The sequence below is a fragment of the Vombatus ursinus genome, unplaced genomic scaffold (assembly GCF_900497805.2).
Source record: "Vombatus ursinus unplaced genomic scaffold, bare-nosed wombat genome assembly UNPS02014818.1, whole genome shotgun sequence".
In the NCBI taxonomy this organism is placed as follows: domain Eukaryota; kingdom Metazoa; phylum Chordata; class Mammalia; order Diprotodontia; family Vombatidae; genus Vombatus; species Vombatus ursinus.
The window spans coordinates 4055269-4078220 of record NW_020954596.1 but is presented as its reverse complement, the minus strand read 5'-3'; the positions used below and the strand labels follow the sequence as shown (position 1 = coordinate 4078220).

The window sequence follows — 22952 nt, the reverse complement described above, 5'->3', positions numbered from 1 at the left end:
GAAGACTGAGTTTTGTTTTAAATCTGTTGAGGTTGAGATTCCTGTAGGATTACCAGGTAGAGATGTTTAGCAGACAGTTGGAGATGTGGGAGTGGAGCTCAAGGAGAGAAATAAGGCCTGGTTATGTAGATTTTGGAGCAGTCTCTATAGAGATGATAGTTGAATAGAGAAAAGAAAGCAAGCCCATACCAGAATCCTGGATTTATACCTAGCCATGATGTGCCATATTGTGTAGGACATATGTGATGATCCTTACGAAGCAGGTTTATTAAGCGCGTAGGGAGAAAACTGAGAGAGATGATGTCTAAAGATCTGGGAGAAGATAATGTTATTCAGAAGGAGAGGGTGGTCAGCAGGGTCAGATCCTGCAGAGAGATCATTAAGGATGAGAACTGAGAAAATGCCATAGGATTAAAGAATAAAGACATCACTGGTGACCTTAGAGAATGCAATTTTTTTTAGTGGTGGGGAAAGAAATCATTGTAAACCAACATTTATTTTACATGTCAACATAACTTCAAATTTTCAGCATAAATATCTAAACAATTGCTTTAAGTCTATCTCTTCTTTGAGATAATTGACACTTTTTAGTTTGAGGTTTATTAGGAAAGATGTCTTAAGTGTATGTTTTACTTTATTGCTTTACTACCAGAATTATAAAAGTAGCTTGTTTTGTAGTTTATCAAGTAAATGTAGTTGTCATTTTGTCATGAAATATTTTTTATATTTCTCGGAGTTCAGTTCAACAAAGATTTATTAAGTGCCTACTCTAAAGTTTTCTAGAAATGTATTCCAAATTGGTTAAAACTCTTAAGGAAAAATAAAAAATAAAACTCAAAATCAATATTATGTTTGTGCAGAACAGATTTTTAATGTCACAAATATCAGGTTTATTTTAAATTCAGAGATTTTGATGATTTACATGTGAAGCAAGCATACATTTTACTAACAATATCCTTGATTATAATTAATTCCTCTTTTTTTTTTTAAAAGGCCAAATCGAGTAATGCGCCTTCGCTTCAGTCATTTTGCTACAGAGTGTAGTTGGGATCATTTATATGTTTATGATGGGGACTCCATTTATGCCCCACTAGTGGCTGCCTTCAGGTAAGTTCAAATTAAATTAAATAGTAATATTTGTTATTTGCTTTCTGAGTTCTAACTTGTCACTTGTTTTTATTCTTGAAAAATTGGCTTTATTCTAGCCAGAAATTGACTGATGTGTTGATATGATATGACCCAGAAGAAAGAGCGCTGGCCTGGGTTAGTTAAAAAGGCTTTGTTTTTACTCCTGGCACTGTCACCTGCAAGCTATGTAACACTGGCCAAGTCACTTAGCTTTTCATCATTAGGTCCCTTGGGTATAGAGAGGAGATAACCTACTCTGCCTTCCTCATAGGTGTGCATATGGTTTTCTTTATGGTGTTGGCTACCAGGAACAAAGAAGTTATATGAAGGAGTGTTGAAGATTATGAAATTTCAAATGCTATATAAATGCAAGGTGATTTTATTCTTAAGTAACTTTGTATTTGAGGTTTCCTAAACATAAGTACCTGTTTAGGTGAACTTTCACCTTATTCATTGTCATGGTCTCAAAACCATGCATTCTTTCCCCTCGCTGCCATCCTCATTTCCCTTCAACTAGAATTTTAGTCCTCTACCTCTGATAGGTCAGCTTTCTTGTACTCTGATATGGGCATCTGATTTTTACTAAATGTCTGACTATGGGCAATTCACTTAACCTGCTGAGTCTCAGTTTCCTCATCTGTAAAATGGAAATGATGATATCTATAGTACTTCATAAAGGTGTTATGAGGGTGAAATGAGATAATGCATATAAAATGGTTTGAAAATAAGAAGTACATTAATGTCAGCTATTGTTATTAGCTTAGTATGATCTTATTTATGGCACTCCCTCCTTTAGGGCCCCGTTTTCCTACTATTTAGGAAAAGGTTGGATTTGATGACCACTAACTAAAGTCCTTTCATCTTTATCATTCTAAGATTCTATTAGTACATGATAAATTACAGTGCAAGATTTATGCAAACAGTTCGGGACAGTAATAGGATAGAGTTTATAAACAAGTAAGACTTCTTTATCAAAACTTTGTATTTTTTCCAAAGCACACAGGTCCTTTAAGAATGAATGTTAAATGGATGAGTAGATGAATTCATGATTAATTGCTAAATTTACGTTATAGGTTAAGTTCTATAGGAATTTGGTGGGGGGAGGGAGAGATAAATTTACTGGAGTGCTCATGGATTGCTGTGAGGAGTGGGAAAGATTTGAAGAATGAGTAGGGTTTTTGAGATGCAGAGAGGAAAAGGGGAAATGGTTGATTCAAAGTATAGATATAAGAAGAGGTGTGATTTTGAAAGATGACCAATTTGGCCCGAGCAGGAGCTTTGTGTTAAATGCTTGTTGCATTCCATATAGGAATAGTGGGAGATATGGTTGGAAATGTTAGTTGTGAGTGATTTTCATATCCAAAGTAAGGAATTTTTAATTTATCCTATAATGAGTGAAGAGCCATTTAAAGTTTTTGAGCAGGGGAGTGATGCAATCAAAGTTATCTTTTAGAAAAAAATAATGTGGTTCATAGTCCTACTATCTGGGTAACTCCCTAATGCCATAGTTTCCATTGTGTTGATAGAGGAAGTAGAAATGTCATTAAAGAGAACAAAGATGAGAAAGGCAGCCATTGGAATGATAGTAAATGGGGATGGTAGAACAAGTGAGAGTTTTTTAAGGATGGGAGGTGTCCATGGGCATGTTTGACAGCAGTAGAAGGAACCAGTAGATGGGGTGTGATGGAAGGTAAGAGACAATGTGAAAATAATAGTAGGCTAAGTCTGCTGGAAAAGATGGAAAGGGTTGGAATCAAAAGTACATGTCATGTAGAAGGATTGGCCTTGGCAAGTAAAAAGACCACCATTTGAGGTAGAGGTAGAGAAAGAGATAATGGGAGATATCTGAGTGTTGTGAAATGAGGAGGAGGAGAGAAGAGGGAGCTCTCTGGTGAATGGCCTCATTTTTTCATTGAAGTATGAGATGAGGTAAAGATGATATGCAGAGATGGTAAAGGTTGGTGATGTTTTAGACTTGAGAGAAATAAAATTTTGGAAAAACCAATGTAGAGAGTAGGGTAGGGAACTAATTAGCTAGAAGTAGTAGAATGGTTGCTTTGCTACAGTGAGGGTTCACTTAAGATTAGACAAAAAAAATTGCAGTGGACCAAATCAGCACAGTTTTCAGATTTCCTTTAGCTTTGTTTAATATCATGTATAAAGAAATGAAGGAAGCAGATAGAAATAATTCAGGGTTGGGGGCTGACAAGATGTGATTAGTAAGGGAAATGGGCCAGGGATTTAACTAAATAGTGTAGAGCAGAGATACCAAACTCCTTGCTGAATTAGGAAATGTTTAGCAAAAGAAGTTAAAATACCATTTGACATCAAATACGTTTATTTGTATTTTTCTAAATCAGTATGTTGCTTCAGGTTTCTATTTGAGATTGACACCACTGGTGCAGGTGGTTCACCAAGGAGCAGAGATAAGGAAGGGAAGAGTATAGCCAGTACAAGAGTATGAAGGGATAGAGGGGGTGTAGGTCATGTGAGGATAAAGAACAGGATTAGGGTTTGTGAGGCATAGGGAAAGATAAGATGATAAAAAACTGATCAGATAAAATAATTTTAGAGTAGATAAATATGGAAGTGGAACACTTGTGGGTGAGGGCAAGATCAAGGGCACTGTTGCCTTTTGTCCGTTAGTGCTAGGAACAGTCGTGACTCAAGAAGTAGTGTTGAATAAACAAGGGGAAAATGCAAGCCAAAGTAAATTGGGGATTACCTGGACCAGTGAATCATGAAGCCATACATGGAATTGCATTTGATGAGGAAAATACAGTAATTACATATGTTGCATATATAATCAACTCTGGGCGAGTTGTCTAACACCCTCCTAGAATACCTTCTTTCATCAGCAATCTCAAGATAACATTTTACCATGCACCAGTGACATTTCACAGGTATAGGGAAAACATTTGGCATAGCTGTTATGCAAGGTGTGAATTTGTAGTAGAGAAGGTATATTATGATCTTGGACTTTGATAGCTATGTAGCTTTTACAATTGGGAAACTTCAAAACCAGAATTGTTTTACCTACCAAGTTTAAGAGAAGGAAAAAAATGTCCATAAACCTTTAGTTTTTAAAACTGGAACCCCTCATCCCCCATTCCCCAAGCCAACAAATGATTTCAAGGAAAAATAATAACTGGGTTCTTAACTATTCTTTAGAGGAAGTAGATCAGGGCCATCAACAGGGTCATCAAAAATAAAGATTGTAGTTGACTATGGGAACATCATGAACCTATTTCAGTCTATTTGGGAGTCAGATGATAAGAAGGTTAATTTTAATAATGGGGAATCAACTCTGATAGGTTAACAATTAATGACAAGAATGAATATTATAATGGGAGGTGGGCCTGTTCTAATGAGGAGCTGGGGGAATGTCACTTTGATTATGTCTTTTATTTCTAGACCATCCCCAGCCTTAGGCATCCAGACAAAGGATTTACTAACTCAATCCTGAGTAGAATACAATGGGCTGGGAATTCACCTTAGATTAAATTCTTTATAAGGTTTTGTAGCTGGTGGAGCAACAACTCCACCTAGATAAGATGGTCTTGGTGGGGTAAATTTTTGAGCAAGGACAGACATTTCCTTAAAAAGGAAGTAACCCTAAATCTCCGCAATAATTGGTTATTTAATAATTATTTCTCTTATCAGGACAGGGTCTTTTCATCAGGAATGCTTGGAAGTCTTCTATTTCATTAAATATCCTTTCCCCTCTCAAGAATTATACTCAGTTTTGCTGGGTAAGTTCTTCTTGGTTGTAATCTTAACTCCTTTGCTTTCTGGAATATTTTATTCCAAGTCCTCTGATCTTTTAATATGGGAGCTGCTAAATCTTGTGTGATCCTAAAATGTGCCTCGATGAGATTTGAATTCTTTCTTTCTGGCTGCTTACAATATTTTCTCCTTGACCTGGGAGCTCTGGAATTTGGCTATAATATTCCTAAGAGTTTTCATTTTGGGATCTCTTTCAGGAGGTCATCAGTGGATTCTTTCAATTTCTATTTTACCTTCTGGCTCTAGGATATTGGGACATTTTTCCATGATAATTTCTTGAAATATGATGTGTGGGCTCCTTTTTTTGATCACAGCTTTCAAGTAGTCCAAAAATTCTTAAGTTATCTCTCCTGGATCTATTTTCCAGGTTAGTTGTTTTTCCAATGAGATATTTCATGTTTTCTTATATTTTTTTTCATTCTTTTGATTTTGTTTTATTGTTACTTCATATCTCATTGAATCATTAGCTTTAAGTTGCCCAATTCTAATTTTTACGGAGTTATTTTCTTCAGTGATCTTTTCTGTCTCCTTTTCCATTCGGCCAATTCTGTTTTTTGAGGAGTTCTTTTCTTCGGTAGATTTTTGTGCCTCTTTTACCATTTGGCTAATTCTATTTTTTAAAGTGTCATTTTCTTCAGTATTTTTTTGTGCCTCTTTTACTAAGTTATTGATTTTCTTTTCATAGTTTTCTTCCATCTCTCATTTCTTTTCCCAGTTTTTCCTCTACCTCTCTTATCTGATATTTAAAATCCTTTTTGAGTTCTTCCAGGAATGTTCAATTCACATTTTTTCTTTGAGCTGTTTTGACAAAGTTGTCTTCTGAGTTTGTGTCTTGATCTTTCCTGTCACCGTTGTGGTCAGGTTTATTTATTTCATTTTTGTTTTGTTATTGTTGCTGTTTGTTCATTTCCCCAGCCTATTTCTTGAATTTTTAACTTCATGTTAAAGTTGGGCTCTGCTCCTGGTGTGGAAGGGGCACTGTCATAAGCTTCAGGTTTCTTGTGCTGCTCTTTTCAGAGCTAGTTCTGGGAGTCTGTAGATTTTCATTGCTTCCAAGGTGGTATGATATATAGACTTTCTCCTGGCCTGTGCTCTGGTCTTTACCCAGAAAGGGACCTTGTTCCGCTGTAGCCACAAGTGCTGAGACTTCTCTTGGCCCTAGAACTGTGACCAAGTCTCCTGTTTTCTTGCACCCACAGGCGCTAGTGCTTCTTTCTGCCTTAGAACTGAGACCAGGGCTCCTGCTTCCTTGTAAGTGACCACCAGCACTTTTCTTTGCCCTGGAATTGTTACCAGGGCCCCTGCTGCCCTGCAGGAACAAGCACTAGTGCTTCTCACATTGGGACTCCAACCCAGAACTTTATATAGACAATGCAACAGGGTCCTGAACCCGGCACCAACAAAGGGTCTCCTGTAATCTTTTTCTGACCAATTGTCTGACCCTCTTACTATCTGTGGTCTGAGAGCTCCCAGCTACTTTCAAGGCCTGTTGTTGTCACTGTGGCATGGCCTCCGCTGTGCTCTAGACCAACTACCACCCTGATGAGACAAACCTTTCTTGCTGACTTCTTAAGTTGTTTTGGGCTGGAAAATTGTTTCAGCTGACCTTTTGTTGATTCTGCCTCTCCAAAATTTGATTTGAGGTGTTATCTTAAAGTTGTATGGAGGGAATTTAGGAAAGTTCAGGTGATTTCCTGCTTCTACTCTGCCATCTTGGTTCCGCCCTCCTTCTGTAGATTTTTAATACTTTTTCTTGCCATTATGTGTCAGTGATTTATTAATAGGGAGAGGGACAGTGAGATGAATGGGCTTCTTGGATGCCCTCTTTGTCCTTAGTAAGTTTGAAATTGATGCCTATGACAAGTCGCTACAGAGTATGAGTCAGGAATGATCCAGGAACAGGAGGGAACTTGTGGATTAAATTAGGGGAATTCCTCTAGGAGAAGAGTATCAGAATATTAAATAAAGAAGAGAATATTCCTTATCAGTGATGAAGAAGAAAGATCTTGAATAAGGATTGATTTTTGGCTTTCTAGGCACCCTGAAAATATAATTCTATTATTTCTATTCCATTTTGGGACAGGATAATTCCCAAATGTGTTTGTAGTATTAACTTTTATAGGATAGTACTTAACCCTGTCAGGGAATCGTGTTGTTTGTATAAACAAATTGAGTTCAATAGGTCTTAGTTATTTTATTGTCCTTACCCAATCCTTCTCTTTTTTTCAAAGTTTCATTAATGTATTTTGTTTTTACATTTATAGATTACTCTCACTGTGTGAAAGGTCTCTTATTAAAATTAATTAAATAAAATTAATAATGCAGTGATATCATCAGAAAGTACACGCAACATTCTACATTTGTATTCCCTTACTTCTGTATGTAAAAAAAAATTAACAAAATTTTTTTTCTCTGCTGCCCCTACCCCTATTTCCAAAAAAGAAAAAAAATTCTTTGCAACAAATATATGTAGTTGAGGAAAACAAATTCTCTTAATGGCTGGATTCATTCTGTACCCTAAATCTATCAGCTCTGTCATGACATAACATGTCATCACTAGTCCTTTAGAATCATGAATGATCATTTTATTAATCATGGTTCTTATAACTTTCAAAATTATTTTTACAGTGTTGTTATTGCATAAATTAATCTCCTAGGGTCTATAAAAGTCATCAGAATTCCTCATTTTAGTAATACTGATGTTTTAGGATAAAATTTTCTTCTACTTCGTACTTCATTCTGTATCAGTTAATATAAATGTTTCTATGTCTTTTCAAAATCATCTGTTTCCTTACTACTTAAAGCACAATAGTATTCCATCATATTCATATACTCAACTTATTCAGCCTTTCCTCTATTTATGACCATCCCCTTAATTTCCATATTTTTGCTCCCACTTTTCTCCACCTTTTAAATTTTACGACTGAGCTGTTCTTTTTGCCTTTCATACTGCCTACTTAAGAGCTTTGTGTTCTTTGAATAGCAGGTCCTCCCTTGTCCATTACAACCTTTTACTAAGTCAACAAGTTAGAAGAGGTCTGAGTGATGATCTGGTCCAATTCCTCCCTGAAAAAGAATAACCTCTATAATATTTCTAACAAATGGACACCTGTCTTTCACTTGAAGACCTGCCATAAGGAGTTTTATAGGTACCATCATGTCATCTGCAAATAAGGATACCTTTTTCCTCCTTTTTTGCCTTTAATTCCATGCTTTATATTTTTATACCTTTAATTCCATGCTTTTCTTTTATTGATATAACTAATATTTCTAGAATTATGTCAAATAATAATGGAGAGAGGGAACATCCTTACTTTACCCCTTTTTATATTGAGAAAATGTCTAGTGTTTTTACATAGCAAATAATGTTAGTATGGTTTTGATTATGCTTTTGATCATATTAAGTGAATATTTAGAAAGAAAATAGTGATCTAAAGAGGTAGAATGGCTTTATCAAGAATCATTCATACCAGACCAGCCTCATTTCAGTTTTTGACAGGGTTATTAGGTTGGTAGAACAGGAGACTGCTTTAGAGATAATTTACTTAAATTTTACCAAAGCTCTTGACAAAGTCTCTCATGCTTTTTTTTTTGGGTGAGGGGTGGTGGTGAAGGAAGTGGGGAATAGGACAGGTAGATAGATGTGGGCTAGATAATACTTTTGGGCAAATTCAGAACTAATTGGTTAGCGGGATCCAAAGACTAGTCATCTAAGGGTCAACTTCAGCTTGGGAAGGTTGTCACTAGTGGTGTGCTCTAAATATCTATGCCTGGCCTTTTGCTGTTCTGATATTTTTAGATTATGTCATCGCTTGGATTAAGACCTAGATGTTATGCTTATCGTATTTGTAGATGACACAAAGTTATGAGGAGTGGCTGATTCAGGATCCCAGAAGGTTTCAGGCTAGAATATTGCATTGAGTCTAATAAAATGAAATACAACATAAATAAAGCAAACTCTTACAATTAGGGTCAGGAAATCAGTTTCACAGACAGAAGATGGGGAAGATGTGGCTAGATAGTTTTTATCTAAAAAGGATCCTAGCATTTTAGTACAGACCAAGTTTAGTATGAGATAACACTGAGAACTGACAGTCAAAAAAGTTGATATCTTGGGCTACATTGAGAGGCATAGTGTCCAAGATGAGGATGGTGATACTCCCAATGTACTCTTTGTTGGACAGATGCACAACATATTTGGAGACATATAGTAGTTAGGTCTGTGTGCTAATCCTCTGTACTTTGGACCTCTAAAGCTTGGACTTTGTTGACATAGCCTTTGAGGACTCTGGATTACCTCCAAACTTTGATACTACTTTTAGATATGTAGTGGTTGAATAGGCTTTTGGGGATGAACTTATTTCTCTTAGAAAATTTCTCTGACTTCGTAAAGAATTTTGGAAACATAACCTACTCTTAATATGGATTCTATAGTCTTTTCTTTTTCTTAAAAAGAGTTTTATTTTTGCCTTTTTTTTTAATGTCACTGGCACTTCCTAATTTACCACTTCCTTTATTGAAAAAATGCCAAGAGTTAAGTGAACTCTAGGGCAAAACTCCAGAAGTAGAGAATAATTTTGTAATCATTCCATAGTAAAATTCACAAAAAGTCATTGGATTGGCCAGAAAGACTCCAGGAATATGGATGGAAGGCCTACTAAAATAAATAAGGGAAGAGATAAAGAGTAAATTAGGACTATTGAAGAAAGAGTTTGGAATGAGAATAAATAGTATAAAATAGATGCTGGAAAACTTCACCAAAACAGTGGATATCCTTTAAATATATGTGTGTGTGTGTGTGTGTGTGTGTGTGTGTGTGTGTGTGTGTATGTGTGTAAAATTAGTATATTTATATGTATACACACATATATGTGTGTGTGTAGGAATATGAAAGAGAATTTAAAAATTAAACCAGTAAATATTGGCAAAATCAAAAGACTGAAAAATTGGAAGAAATGATGAGAGGTCAGACAGTCAACTAGCATTTATTAGGTGCCTAATCTGTGCCAGAGGATACAATGAAAGGCAAAAGACAGTTTCTGTTCTCAAAGAGTTCAGTCTAAGGGGTAGACAACATACAGTTTTATACAAAGAGGATATGTAAAGGGGAGGTTGGAGATAATCTCAGAGAAAAGCATGTAGTAAGATTAAGGACTCAGAAAAGCTTCTTGAGGGACATGAGACCTTAACTGAGACTTGAAGGAAACTAGAGAAACCAGGAGGTAGAGATGAAGAAGGAGACTGTTTCAGGCATGGGGAATAGCCAGTGAAAATTCTGGAGTTGGGTAATTAGAGCCTTGAGGACACTATGGTTAATAGTAGCCTCGAAGAAGATACACCACAGGAGACTGAGAAGAACAATGAGACATAGAGGGAGAGAAATAGAAGGCAGCGTCAAGGAAACATAGAAGAGAAAATCATGGTGAAGGAGTTGATTGGTAGCCCATTGCAAAGAAGAACCATCTTTATCTTCTAGACATTGTGGTTCTTCATTTCTTTTGTCATGAACTTGAGTCCATTGAGAACCTTATTGATCATTACCTTTTAGATTGTCAGCTAGAGAAGGATCTTTACTGATAGACTTATCGTCACTGGAATCATATAAGGAGTATTTTTTCTCTGCCTCACACATTGCAATTTTCACTTTTTTTTTTTCAGATTCTTTTTATAATTTTTTTTTGGTGAGGCAGTTGAGGTTAAGTAACTTGCCCAGGGTCACACAGCTAATGAGTATCATGTGTCTGAGGCCGGATTTGAACTCAGGTCCTCCTGACTCCAGGACCAGTGCTCTATCCCCTGTGCCACCTAGCTGCCTCAATTTTGACATTTATTTAATCAAATTCAGTATCTAAAAGTTCACCATTGGATGAGTTGGAGAGGCTATTTCTTATTAGTTTTAAAATCTTTTCATCAGAGAATCTCTTGAACATTTTATCAGTAAGGACCCAAGCAAAGCTATATTATTTTGACAACCAGACTACAAATTTGAAAATCTGAAAACCAGAAAAATAAAAACATTAGTAAAAAATTGAAAACTACATGCAAAAACAAAATTTTATTTTACTCTAAATATATCATTCACAAGGTTTTGTAAACATTTGATGAATGCTACTGATGCTCCGAAAGGAAAAGACTGATGTGGGTAAAGAAATGACAATAGAAATAAATGTAGGTTCTTATCCTGTTACTAAAATACAGTGTATAATCATATGTTGGTCCTTATAGATAGAATGATGTTCTATTTCTTTTGTTATTTGAAAAATCTTTAGAGTGCTAAAGAATGTTGATATTAAAGATATGGAAAAGGTCATGAAGTATAAAGTAAAAATGCCTTTTGAGTTTCAAGTATCTAAAGTATTTTTGTTTCTATTGATGCACCTAGTCCTTCTTACATTAAAAAAAAAAGCTATTCATTATAGAGATTTACAGATTCACATGTACATTCCTTTTTGGTTTATATATAGAAATGTTCCTTTAAAATGTAAAAAGATAAACAATTTTTAAAAGAGGTAACAAATTGTTATAAGACACTTGAAAAATACTCCACTTAATAATATTCTAATAGATGCAAATTAAAATAACTTTAAGGTACTACCTCACTCACCAAATTAGCTAAGATAATTAAAAGCAATGAAAACCAGTGTTGTTGGGATTATAATTAAAGAAGTAGAATTTATTAGATAACTCATCTTGCTAAATGCTGTGTAGGACCATTGTGCCAGATATAATGGAACATCTATAAATAGCTACTATATTAATTTAGCTGTCTTTTTTTTTTTGTCTGGATTTCTGATTTTGTTGGTGTAGGGAACCTCCAGATGAGGAAATTCCTAACATTGCAGATCAGCTATTCTTCAGTTTTGCGTCTGAGAGTTTCCTCTAATATTGGGAGGAGAGAGTGACTAGTACTGGATTATATAGCCAGTATTGGTCAGAGTGGCACCTGACCTCTCATCTTCCCAATTCCTGGGCTTAGTTTCTATTCACTGTATCAAGCTACCTCTCTGACAGATTTCTGTTGAGAAGTGTATTTTCTTTTCATTTGCTAATGTTATGGTTGTTGTGTTATGCATCTAGAGAAGCAGTTTGATGTAGAGGAAGGCACACTGGGCTTTATGTCCAAAGGTTGGGTTTTGAATCATACCTCCTACATTTAATAGTTTTGTGATCATGTTAGACAATCATACTCTACTTTGAGTCTCAGGGTCTTTTTTCCCCCTCTGTTAGGTAGAATTGGAAAAATGCCATTTATGGGGAAAGGCTGAAGGAAAATCATTATTTAGCATAAAGAATAAAAGAGTATCTTACTAATATGTTCATGTCCACGAAAATTGTTATAGAAAGGTAATCAGATACTGTTCATTAACACTGAGGGTCCATTAAGAAGAATAAGCTGAAAACGTATTAGGAAGGATAAGAAAGCACTTATCCGGTTGTCAAGGAATGGGTGACAGGCTTGAAGGGGCTTGAAGAAAGTCTTTGTTTGGATGCTCTTTGTTAAAGTGGATATGAATGTCCATCTTTTGAGATAGTTGAGGTGTCACATTTTTTCTTGAGAGTTAATGGAAGTTAAATTGAAAATTTTAAAAAATTTATGCCACTTAACCATTACACCATGAAACATTATAAAATCATTGGAAATTTCATCTGACTACTTATACTAAGTTTTGAAATTATACAGTGTTGTTTTTATGAGGTAACAGAGCAAATAGTTGATCCTTTAGTGACATCTTATTGGCATTTGAATTGCACTATTCATTTGGAAGGTCTGTATGTTATCACTACATAGCTCTTCTGTTTAGTAAACTGATTTGAAGAAATAGCAGTTGCTTCTAATTCTAACAAATGGTGAGAAAAGGCAGCTGTTCAAAAACTGTCTTCCTGACACTGCAGAACGAGGGAATCATTCTAGACCATTAGTCATGTCATAAAGAGTTTCTTTTCTGTTATGTATCTAGTATTATAGTAGACCAAAATCATCATTACCATCTTCTAGTAATAATAGCAACTTTCCTTCACTTATCATTTCTTTTTATTTTATTAAAACATTTGTATAGCACTTTACAGATTTCAGTACTTTTTAATATACATTTTATGATCAGCTCATTATAACAACCTCCTGAGTTAGACAGAGGCATGTTGTATTTGCATTTTATTAATCAGAACACCAGAAACCTGGGGGTAGTTTGCCTAATATTTGCAGTCTAATAACCTTGAGAATTTTAGCAAGGCATGAATAAGTTTGTCTTAGTTTATAAGCCTTCGAACAAATTTTAAATGCTATGGTTTTTTTGTTTTTGTTTTTGTTTTTTGTTTTGTTTTGTTTTTACCTTGCAGTCTTGTTGTGTGTCTTTTTTTCTAGTGCTACTAACTTGCTAAAGTGAAATGCTCTGTCAGGCAGTAAGCATCAGATCTGTCTTTATGGCTTCTCTGATCAACAGTGTGTTAAAATTGTCTTTTATTCTAGCCAGTATAAAGTGGCAATAGCTAGAAGTAAGATTGCTCAGAGGAACCTGAAATTCACATACAAACCAGCCCAAAGATCAAAGGAGCATAATTTACAAATTGTTATCATATATTCACCAAAAATCACGTCTTGTTGATATGTGCTGAATCAGGGGAAGCTAGCTAGGCTTTGCTGTCAGGGCTTTTGGTCTTATGTGACATCTATAATAAGACCAGCAAAACACGAAATGGTGCTGATAATGCTGAGATGATGTGGTAAAACCTTAAAGTTTTACCAACAACTTTGAAATAATTTGAATATGTTAATGAACTAACCCCATGGTGGCACAGGTAAGAGTTAGTCTGTTCCCCCCAAACCCTATAAAATGAGACCCCAAACTCCTGCCCCCTTCGCCCACAGCATTCTTCCATCTCCATCTGGGTCCTTGCTGCTGAGTGCTCCTAACTCTTACCTGTGGTTTCATGAGTGGTTCTCTGTGCCTCTCCTCCTCCTCCTCCTCCTTCTTCTCCTCTTCCCCATCACTTCCTGACTGCCTTCACAATTCCAACCCCTATCTACCAATGTGCCTTTTTCACTGCTTATCTGTGTACTTTCTGTGCTGTTTGCACCTGTGCCTTCTGTGCCTTATTAAAGCGTGATTGCCACCTTATCTTCCCCTGCCTTTGTGATCTTTCCTGGCAAGTAGGGAAGTGTTCAGGGAAAACTAGTATCTCTGATGTGAGGGCTGTTCATCCACCTTTGGTGTCCACCTGATTCACCCAACTCTCACCTGGCACTCCAAGAAGCTGTAGCATGCGCAGCAGCCACATCCTGGTAAACCGTTTTGGCAGACAGGCTAAACCAGATTGAGGGTAGCCGAGGGCTCTGAAACCCATCAGTGAGTTAGAGGTTGTCTACCCGAGCGTGTGAAGACTTCCCTAGCAGAATGAGCAGATGAGAACAATTTGATCCAATTGCTGTGAAGGTGGCGGAGGCAGGTGCCACGGAGCAGTTGGAGCTTGGTTAGACATTGAAGATGCCAAAGTCATCCACTGTATCCTGAGACGTCACCAGTTGTTTTGATGTTTGTCTTGTCCCTGGACTTTAATAACTCTGGAAGAGAGTGAGGCCGACAACTTCAAACAGCTCTGACTCATTTAAATCCGATTTCTGTGCAAATTAAAAGACGTTACCCATACCATTTTACCATTTTTACCTACCTCAGAGTCCTGTGGTGACAGGCAAGTGACAAAGTAGCAGGTGCAGATACACTGGAAGCTATAGTCATAACCCTGCACACAGGTGGCCCAGGTCATAGGGTTGCTTTCTCATTGAACTAAAGTAACAGTGGGATTTGGTAGCCCCTGGGTGTCTGAGAAGTCCTTTTTAAGGGCTGTACTGCTTACCTCTTGGCATGAGAAAGGGGCTAGAAAAGGTGCCCTAAAAATTCTCTGTTTCATCTAACCTAACCCTGGCCTGCTTATTGTGGTGGGGAGGGATCCTACCCTTTGGTTGAAACATACAAAAAAAAATGTAAAAAAACTTTTGCTAAGATGATTCCACTAGCAAATGGTACATGGAATGTGCACGTGCTTATGGACAGCATGACACCAGTAGACCTGAAAGACAAACAGCTCTTGTTGTGAGAGAACTCAGCAGGTATTACATGCAAATAGCAGTCCTGAGTGAAATAAGGCTGGCAAATGAAGGCCAACTAATGGAAGTTAGAGCTGGATACATGTTTTTCTGAAGTGGCAGCAGTAACGGGGAGCCCCGTGAAGCTGGTGTATGTTTCATAATCAAAACTAATCTAGTTAACAAGCTTGTATGCCTCCCAAAAAGAGTGAATGACAGCTGACTGACAACGTGATTGCCACTTGCGGGAAAGCACCATGCCACCGTCATCGTTGCGTGCTCCCACCATGACAAACCCTGATTAGGTCAAAGAACAATTTTGTGAAGACCTGGAGAAACACATCATCAGTGTGTTGAAAGAGAACAAGTTTGTAATTGTGGGTGATGTTAATGCAAGAGTAGACTATCAGATATAGCAGAGAGTCTTTGGGAAGAATGGAGTTGGAAACAGCAATAGCAATGGGCACTTACCACTGAAGACTTGTGCATCTCGTAACCTTCTCATCACCAACACTGTCTTCTGTTTACCTCAACGTAATAAAAACTTCATGGATGCATCCTCGAAGAAAACATTGGCGTTAAATAGATTATGTCATCGTAAGGACAAGAGACATAGGATATGAGAGTGATGAAGATAATATGTGGTGCAGAATGCTGGACTGATTGTAGACTTATCCTCTCCAAGGCAAATATTCTTATTCAACAAAGTGGTGGCCCCAAGGCAAGACGATTACCGGAAGATTTAATGTCAAAAGATTAGAGTACTTCTCTGAGCAGGAACAATTTGTTGCTAACTTGGAAGGAAAGCTGAGATGACACATGGCTAGCAACAGTGGAGCAGAAAGAGAGTGGGCAGCTTTCAGTGATTTGGTGTATAGCACTGCATTTGCTCATCTGGGCTAGAACATTCACAAACATCAAGATTGGTTTGATGAAAATGATGGGGAAATTCAGAAGCTGTTAAACAAAAAATGAGAACTCCATAGGGTTTTACCAGCAAGATAGTTCATCCAGCTCTAAGAAGGCAGCATTTAACTCCTTCAAAAGTTAAGTACAGGGGCAGCTAGGTGGCTCAGTGGATAGAGCACCGACCCTGAAGTCAGGAGGACCTGAGTTCAAATCCGGCCTCAGACCAAAAACTTGACACTTACTGGGAAAGTCACTTAACCCCAATTGCCCCCCCCACCAAAAAAAGTACAAGTGAAGCTTAAGAGATGCACAGGATTCTTTACTCATCAGTTTTATGCTGATTGTAACAATCCAAAGCACTTTTACGATGCTCTGAGGGCTATTTATGGTCCAAAGACCCATGGTGCATCTCAACTGCTTAGTGCTGATGGAGCTACATTAGTTAGTGATAAGGACATGATCCTGGACAGATGGACTGAACACTTCCATAGTGTTCTCAATAAACTGTCAGCAATCAATGCTAAAGCCATTGACTATATACCTCAAATTGAAGTCCATCACTCTCTAGTCTCCATCCCTTTATAGATTGTCCTGTGACAGTCACAAGGTTGGGGGGGGGGGTCCTTTCCGTTAGTCATTGTTGGCAAAATTCTTTCCAGAGTCCTCCTTAATAGGTTGATCCTTCACCTGGAAGATGTTCCTCTATCCAAGAGCTAGTGTGGCTTCAGAAAAGGCACAAAGAATGATCAATATGGTGTTTGCTGCTTGACAGCTCCAGGAAAAATGCCAGGAGCAGAACAGAGACTGTACACAACAGTCATTGTTGATCTGACCAAAGCCTTTGATACTGTCAGTCATCAGCACTTGTGGAAAGTTATGGCAAAATTTGGTTGAATTAATCAGTATTGTATGTTAGTTTCATGACAGCATGCTTGCATGGGTTCTGGGTAATGGACAATGCTTTCACGCTTTCCCAGTCATCAGTGGAGTAAAGCAGGGTTGTGTGCTTGCTCCCATGGTTTTTTCTTTTGCATGACATTTTCAGTAGTGTTATGAAATGCCTTCACTGAGGATGAAAACAGCATCAAGGTCAGCTACTACACTGATGGTAAATTATTTAACTTGAAAGGCTACAGGTCAGGACTAAAGTGGAAGGAGAGTTGATGCAAGATTTTTTAATTCACAGATGATTGTGTACTCAGTGCAACTCCTGCAACCAATGCAACAAAGTGTGGATGGATTCTCTGCTGCTTCTGCTAATTTTGGCCTAACAGTTAACACCAAGAAAAAAGAATTTCTCCATCAGTTGGCACCACACCATCCTTACGTGGAATCATTGGTTACAGCAAATGGAGGAATATTGAATGCTGTGGATGAGTTCACTTACCTTGCAGTATACTTTCCAGTAATGTACACATGATGGTGAAGTTGGTACTTAACATTGCCAGAGCTAGCTCAGTGCTTGGGAGGCTCTGAAGAAAAGTATGGGAGAGAAGAGATATTAGACTGCCTACCAAAACTGAAGGTCTGCAGAGCTGTTGTGCCAACCTCATTGTTGTATGCCTGTGAAATCTGGACAGTCTACCAGCACCATGCCAGGAAACTGAATTGCTTCCATTTGAATTGTCTTAGGAAGATTCTGAAGATCACCTAGCAAGGTAAGTACTTTATTAGTACCTTAGGACCTCACTGAAGTTCTTTCTTGAGCTGAATTGTCAAGGATTCAAACTCTACTACAGAGAGCATAACTCTGATGGGCTGACCACATTGTTCGAATGCCGATCATACGTTTGCCTAAAAGACTAATTTATAGAGAACTTAAACATGGCAAATGCTTACGTGAGGTCAGAAGAAGCAGTACAAGGACACTCTCAAGGTCTCTCTGAAGAACTTTGGAATTGATTGTGTAACATGGGAGACACTGGCAAAGGACTGCCCAACATGGTGTGCCTGCGTCAAAGAAGGCGCTGTGCTCTATGAGCAAAGCAGAGTTGCAGTAGCTCAAAAGAAACATGAGATGCAGAAATTTAGGGACATTTCCATTCCAGATGTTCATGTGGACTATTTATGCCCAACCTATGGTACAGCCTTCTGAGCTAATATTGTGTGATCAACCACAGTCAGACACACTGTATCTTGACTCCAACATAATGATGTCATTTTGGCCCTCTTTGAGAATGAAAGACAACAACCAACCCAAAGAACTGGGCATGTCTGCCACATTTTATAATTTCATAAATTAATTATCAATTCAGGTAACATGTTTCCCATGTCCCCATAGCTCAACTTGCAGTTTTACTCAGTGGATCTCATCTAGTGGGAATATTAACTAATTTTAGAGGAAGTTGATCATAGGTAGGATTTTTTTCATGATGCTTGTTAGAGAATGTGTGTGTGTGTGCTGAATTACAAAATTGAAATTCATTTGCATAGCCAATGTAGGAATTTGTTTTTATTTGTTGAGTTTTCTTTTTCTTTTTGATATGAGGGGGAGGCTTCTCGTTTGACACTCAGCTATTTACAGATATGTTAGATTTTGTTCAAAATCATCTATTTTATGTCATAGGATTTCACAGATAGTTTGTAACCTCAGTTATGGTCATTCATTCAACAAATTTTTTTTTTAATAAAATACCTAGTATTTACAGAATTCTGCCAGGTTCTCAGGGAGATTAAAAGATTAAACAAAACTGGGTCCTTACCATAATGGAGCTTCCAGTTTAGTAGGAACATAAGATATGTATGTGGTTAACTGGGTGGCACAGTGGATAGAGTGGCAGTCAGTAAGACTCATCTTCCTGAGATCAAATCTGGCCTCAGATACTTACTAGCTGTATGACCCTGGGCAAGTCACTTACCCCGTTTGCCTCAGTTGCTCATCTGTAAAGTGAACTGGAGAAGGAAATGGCAAACCACTCCAGTATCTTTCCCAAATGGGGTCACAAAGAGTTGGGCACAACTGAAAATAACTGAACAACAATATATTAGAATATAAGAAAGAGCACAAAAGAGGTTCAAAAAGGATAATGTGTTCTAAGACTGGGGAGATTGTTTGATTCAGGCTGTAGTAGATGGCTAAGATTTCAAGGAGTTGGGTGGGAAGAGAGAAAGTTGTTCTAGTCATAGGTAACAATGTGAGCGAAGAAATGTGATGCAGTGGATAGAGCATCAACCCTGGAGTCAGGAGGACCTGAGTTCAAATCCGGCCTCAGATACTTGATGCTTAATAGCTGTGTGACCCTGGGCAAGTCACTTAACCCCGATTGCTCACCAAAAAGCAAATTAAAAAAAAAAAAAGAAACGAAGACACAAAAGTGTAGACCTTTATGGGAAATAGTGAGTAGTTCATTTTGGTTGGAGCATAAAGTACATTATCAGAAACCCTGGTGCCAAAGTATGAAGGCCTTTTTGTTTTTTTGTTTTTTTGGCTGAGAAGTTTGAATTTTATTTTGTAGTTAGTAGTGAATCATTGAATGATATTGAGCAGAGAAGTGACACAAGACTAGATTTATGCAGAAGTAAGAGTAGTCTCATTAAAGTGAGGGATGGAATGAGGAAGGAGTTGAGGTAGGAATATCATTTAGGTTATTGCAGTAGCCAAACTGTGTAGTAAAGAGAGGGTACATCACATTGTTGGAAATGGGAATAAAAATAGCACCAACAATAACCAATAGCTTTCATTTATATATCTATTAAGTATATTCCAAACAACAAATGTGAAGTGAGTAGTGCACGTTACTATTTATCCTGTTTTACAGATAAGAAAGCCAAGGCTAGAGGAGGTTAAGTGACTTGGCTATGGTCAAACAGCTAGTAAATTATTTTTCCCGTTCAATTCTATTTTATTTTCAGTTCCAGATTCTCTCCCTCTCCTTATCCTTACAAAACCAGTTATAAATATGAAGTCATGCAGAATAAGTTTCCACATCAGTCACACCCCCCCCCCCAAAAAATAAGACAAAAGAAGAGAAAAAATATGCTTCAATTTGTTTTCAGTCCATCAGTTCTCTATATGGAGGTAGACAGCATTTTTCATCATGAGTCCTTTGGAACTGTAGTGGATCATTGTGTTGTTCAGAGTTCTTAAGTGTTTCAAAGTTGATTATCTTCACAATGTTGGGGTTATAGTATAGATTTTTCTCCTGGTTCTGCTCATTTCACCTTGTATCAGTTCATACAAATCTTTCCAGGTTTCTTTGAAACTATTTCCTTCATAATTTCTCACAGCACAATAGTATTCCATCCCATTCATATGCCATAACTTGTTCAGCTAGTAAATTGTTAAGGCTAGACTTAAGCCTTGGTCTCTCCACACTAAAAAGAATAGAGAGAAGAGATAAATGTAAAGGTAGAATCATCCGGTCTTGGAGCAGGCCTAAGTTACTCCTCTATACTTTATGAATGGGGACTATAGGACTTTGACAGCATGCCAGGCATCAGTAGCCAAATTGCAGAGTAGGCGTAGTTGTGTCACTGCTTGTCAATCTGCCACTGTTTCTCTTACCTGTGGGGCATCCTGCTGCCTTCTGGCTATCCAGAGCCATATATTGCTGATAGAACCCAATCAGGGCCATCCTCTCCATGTCTCCCCAGTATCTTATGGTGGAAAAAACATGAGCTGTGGAGTTAGAGATCTTGGATTCAACTCCAGCTTCTGACCTGTGTGATCTCGGGTGAGTCATTTAGCCTTTTTCAATTTGCACTCGATGGCCCTGGGCCTCCTTTTAGCTCTTGAGCAGTCACCCTATGATCTACTCTCAAACATCCCTGTTCCCCCCATTCAAAATGCTCTTTCCTGCATCTGTTGGGTTGGTGCTGGGCAGTTCAAGTCAAATCAACTGGCATTTATTAAACAGGTACTAATTGCCAGGCATTGTGATAAGATCTGAGGATAAGAAGTTAAAAACAAACAAACAAACCCAAACTGATTCCTTACTCTCAGGGAACTCACAGTCTAATGAGGGAGACAGCGTACAAACTATATACAAACAAGATAGGATGAATTGGAGAAAACCTTCGAGGGAAGGCACTGAGATTAAGTAGGCCTGGGAAAGACTTCTTGCAGAATGTGGGACATCAGCTGGGGCTGAGGGAAAGTGAGAAGTGGTGATGAATAGGGAGAGAGTTCCATGCATGGTGGGCAGCCAGTGAAAATGTCCAGAGTTGAGAGATGTCATGTATGGGGATCAGCAAGGAGGCCTGAGTCACTGGTTAGCAGACTACATAGAGGGGAGGAAGGTGTGAATATTTAAATGCCAAATAGAGGATTTTATATTTGATCTTGGAGGTAATAGGAAGCCACTGGAGTTGATTCAGTAGGGGTGAGGGGAGTTTACATGGTTAGACTTGCCCTTTAGGAAGATCAGTTTGAAAGTTGATTAGAGGATGGACTGGAGTAGAGGGACAGTCGAGGCAAGGAGACTGACCAGCAGGCTGTTGCAGTAGCTCAGAGAGGAACCTTTTGTTGCCTTCTCTAAATCTACATTTGTAATACCCCTTCTCTGTTCTGGAACAAGACAATGTGTAGAATCTCTCCCTTCCTCTTTGGAACTCTGCCCACTAATCTTTTCTCAAGATACAAGATGGAGGAGAGGTAGGACCTATCTTAAGTAAATCCTCTCCATAATTCCATTGAAGCATTTTGTGTTTACCCTCCTTTCCCCCCTACAAATTTATGAAGTAACCTTGCCAAATCTTTGTAGTTGAACTATTTCCCCCAGTTTTCCATAAACTTTCTGTTTCCAGTTACATAATTGCTGTATCTATGATGTTTTTCAGACTGGCTTAAGGGTTTAACTCTATCTGTAATGGCCATGGCCAAGTTACTTACCCCTTTTATATAATGAGAAGGTTGGACTTGATTTCTAAAGCCTCTTTCAGTGTTATTTCCTATGATCCAGTGTTTTCTTATTGGTATAGCAGTTTAGGAGCCCACAGGATTTGTGGATTGTTGAATATTAGAACTAGAGTTTACCTCAGATTATCTAGTTCAACTCCTATTGAAGTCAAAACTCTTTAATACAGCCTTCCTGTCCATAACTTCTCTGAAAAATGACAGTGTAACTTGATATTGAGAGATGGTTGATCTTAATCTAGGACCAGAAAGACCCCATGAGAGAGGGTAATTTTGATGAACTTTTCATTTGTGTTTTAATAAGATTGGGTAAAGGGGAATGTGATTTATTTTGATTTTTCACTAGTATTAAGGGTCACTTGAATCATGGCTATTTGAACTTTGCAATTGTTTATTGGCATCTGTGTGTTTGCCAAGTGACTATGGAAAATTTTATGGTATTATGATAGGGGATGTTAGGGGTTTGTGTGTGTGTTTTGGGGTGGGGCAGCAGCTTGTGTTTGTGGCAGCCTAACACTTCTTTGTGCTAGGTTTAGCCTTTCTCCCTAGTAGGACATATCTCCCAAAGGGGGAGTTAGGGAGGAGAGCATTGAGACCTGGGGTCAGAGGAGGTTATGAAGCAAAAAGGCCCAGGAGAATGGATTTCCATGAAGCTGAACACATCTGAGAGAGAAGTAGATAACCTATGTGATCCAAGATGAGGAACAAATCTGTTTGTAGAGATGACTGAATTGATAAAATTGAGGGAACAGCAGAGCTGGGGTCATTGAATTAGGGGTGAAGTGTGAGAATGATTAGTTCTAAAAGGAAATTGATAAATTAAATCCATATGCTGTACATTTTCCTTTCTCATTCCTTACATCTCCTGTTACTCACTGAGACTTGACTTCTTCCTTATGACATTTCATCTTCCTTATGACACCCTTTCCAGGACTGGTTGCATTTGCACTCATATCCCTCCAATTCATTATTTCTGGTGGAGCAGTTGGAATATTATTTGCTTCCCATTATCACTTCTAGACAATCTCTCTTCCTGTGGAGGTTCATGCTATCTAAATGTGTCACCTAGTCTATAGGTTGGTGGCTGTTGTTTTATCAACCACTACAACGTTTTCTTGGAATTAGGAAGATCTGAATTCAATTCTGCCCTCAGAAATTTACTAGTTGTATGACCTTGGGCAAATCACTTAATCT

General features: G+C 37.8%; 1 protein-coding gene across 1 annotated transcript in view; it reads left to right on the top strand.

Annotated features, from left to right (window-relative positions):
* Positions 1 to 22952, top strand: part of ATRN (attractin) — a 236299-nt gene that overhangs the window by 28846 nt on the left and 184501 nt on the right. Inside the window, exon 3 of the mRNA XM_027836676.1 lies at positions 994 to 1107. Within this exon, the coding sequence (XP_027692477.1) occupies positions 994 to 1107 (114 nt within the window). The remainder of the gene's footprint in view (positions 1 to 993; positions 1108 to 22952) is intronic.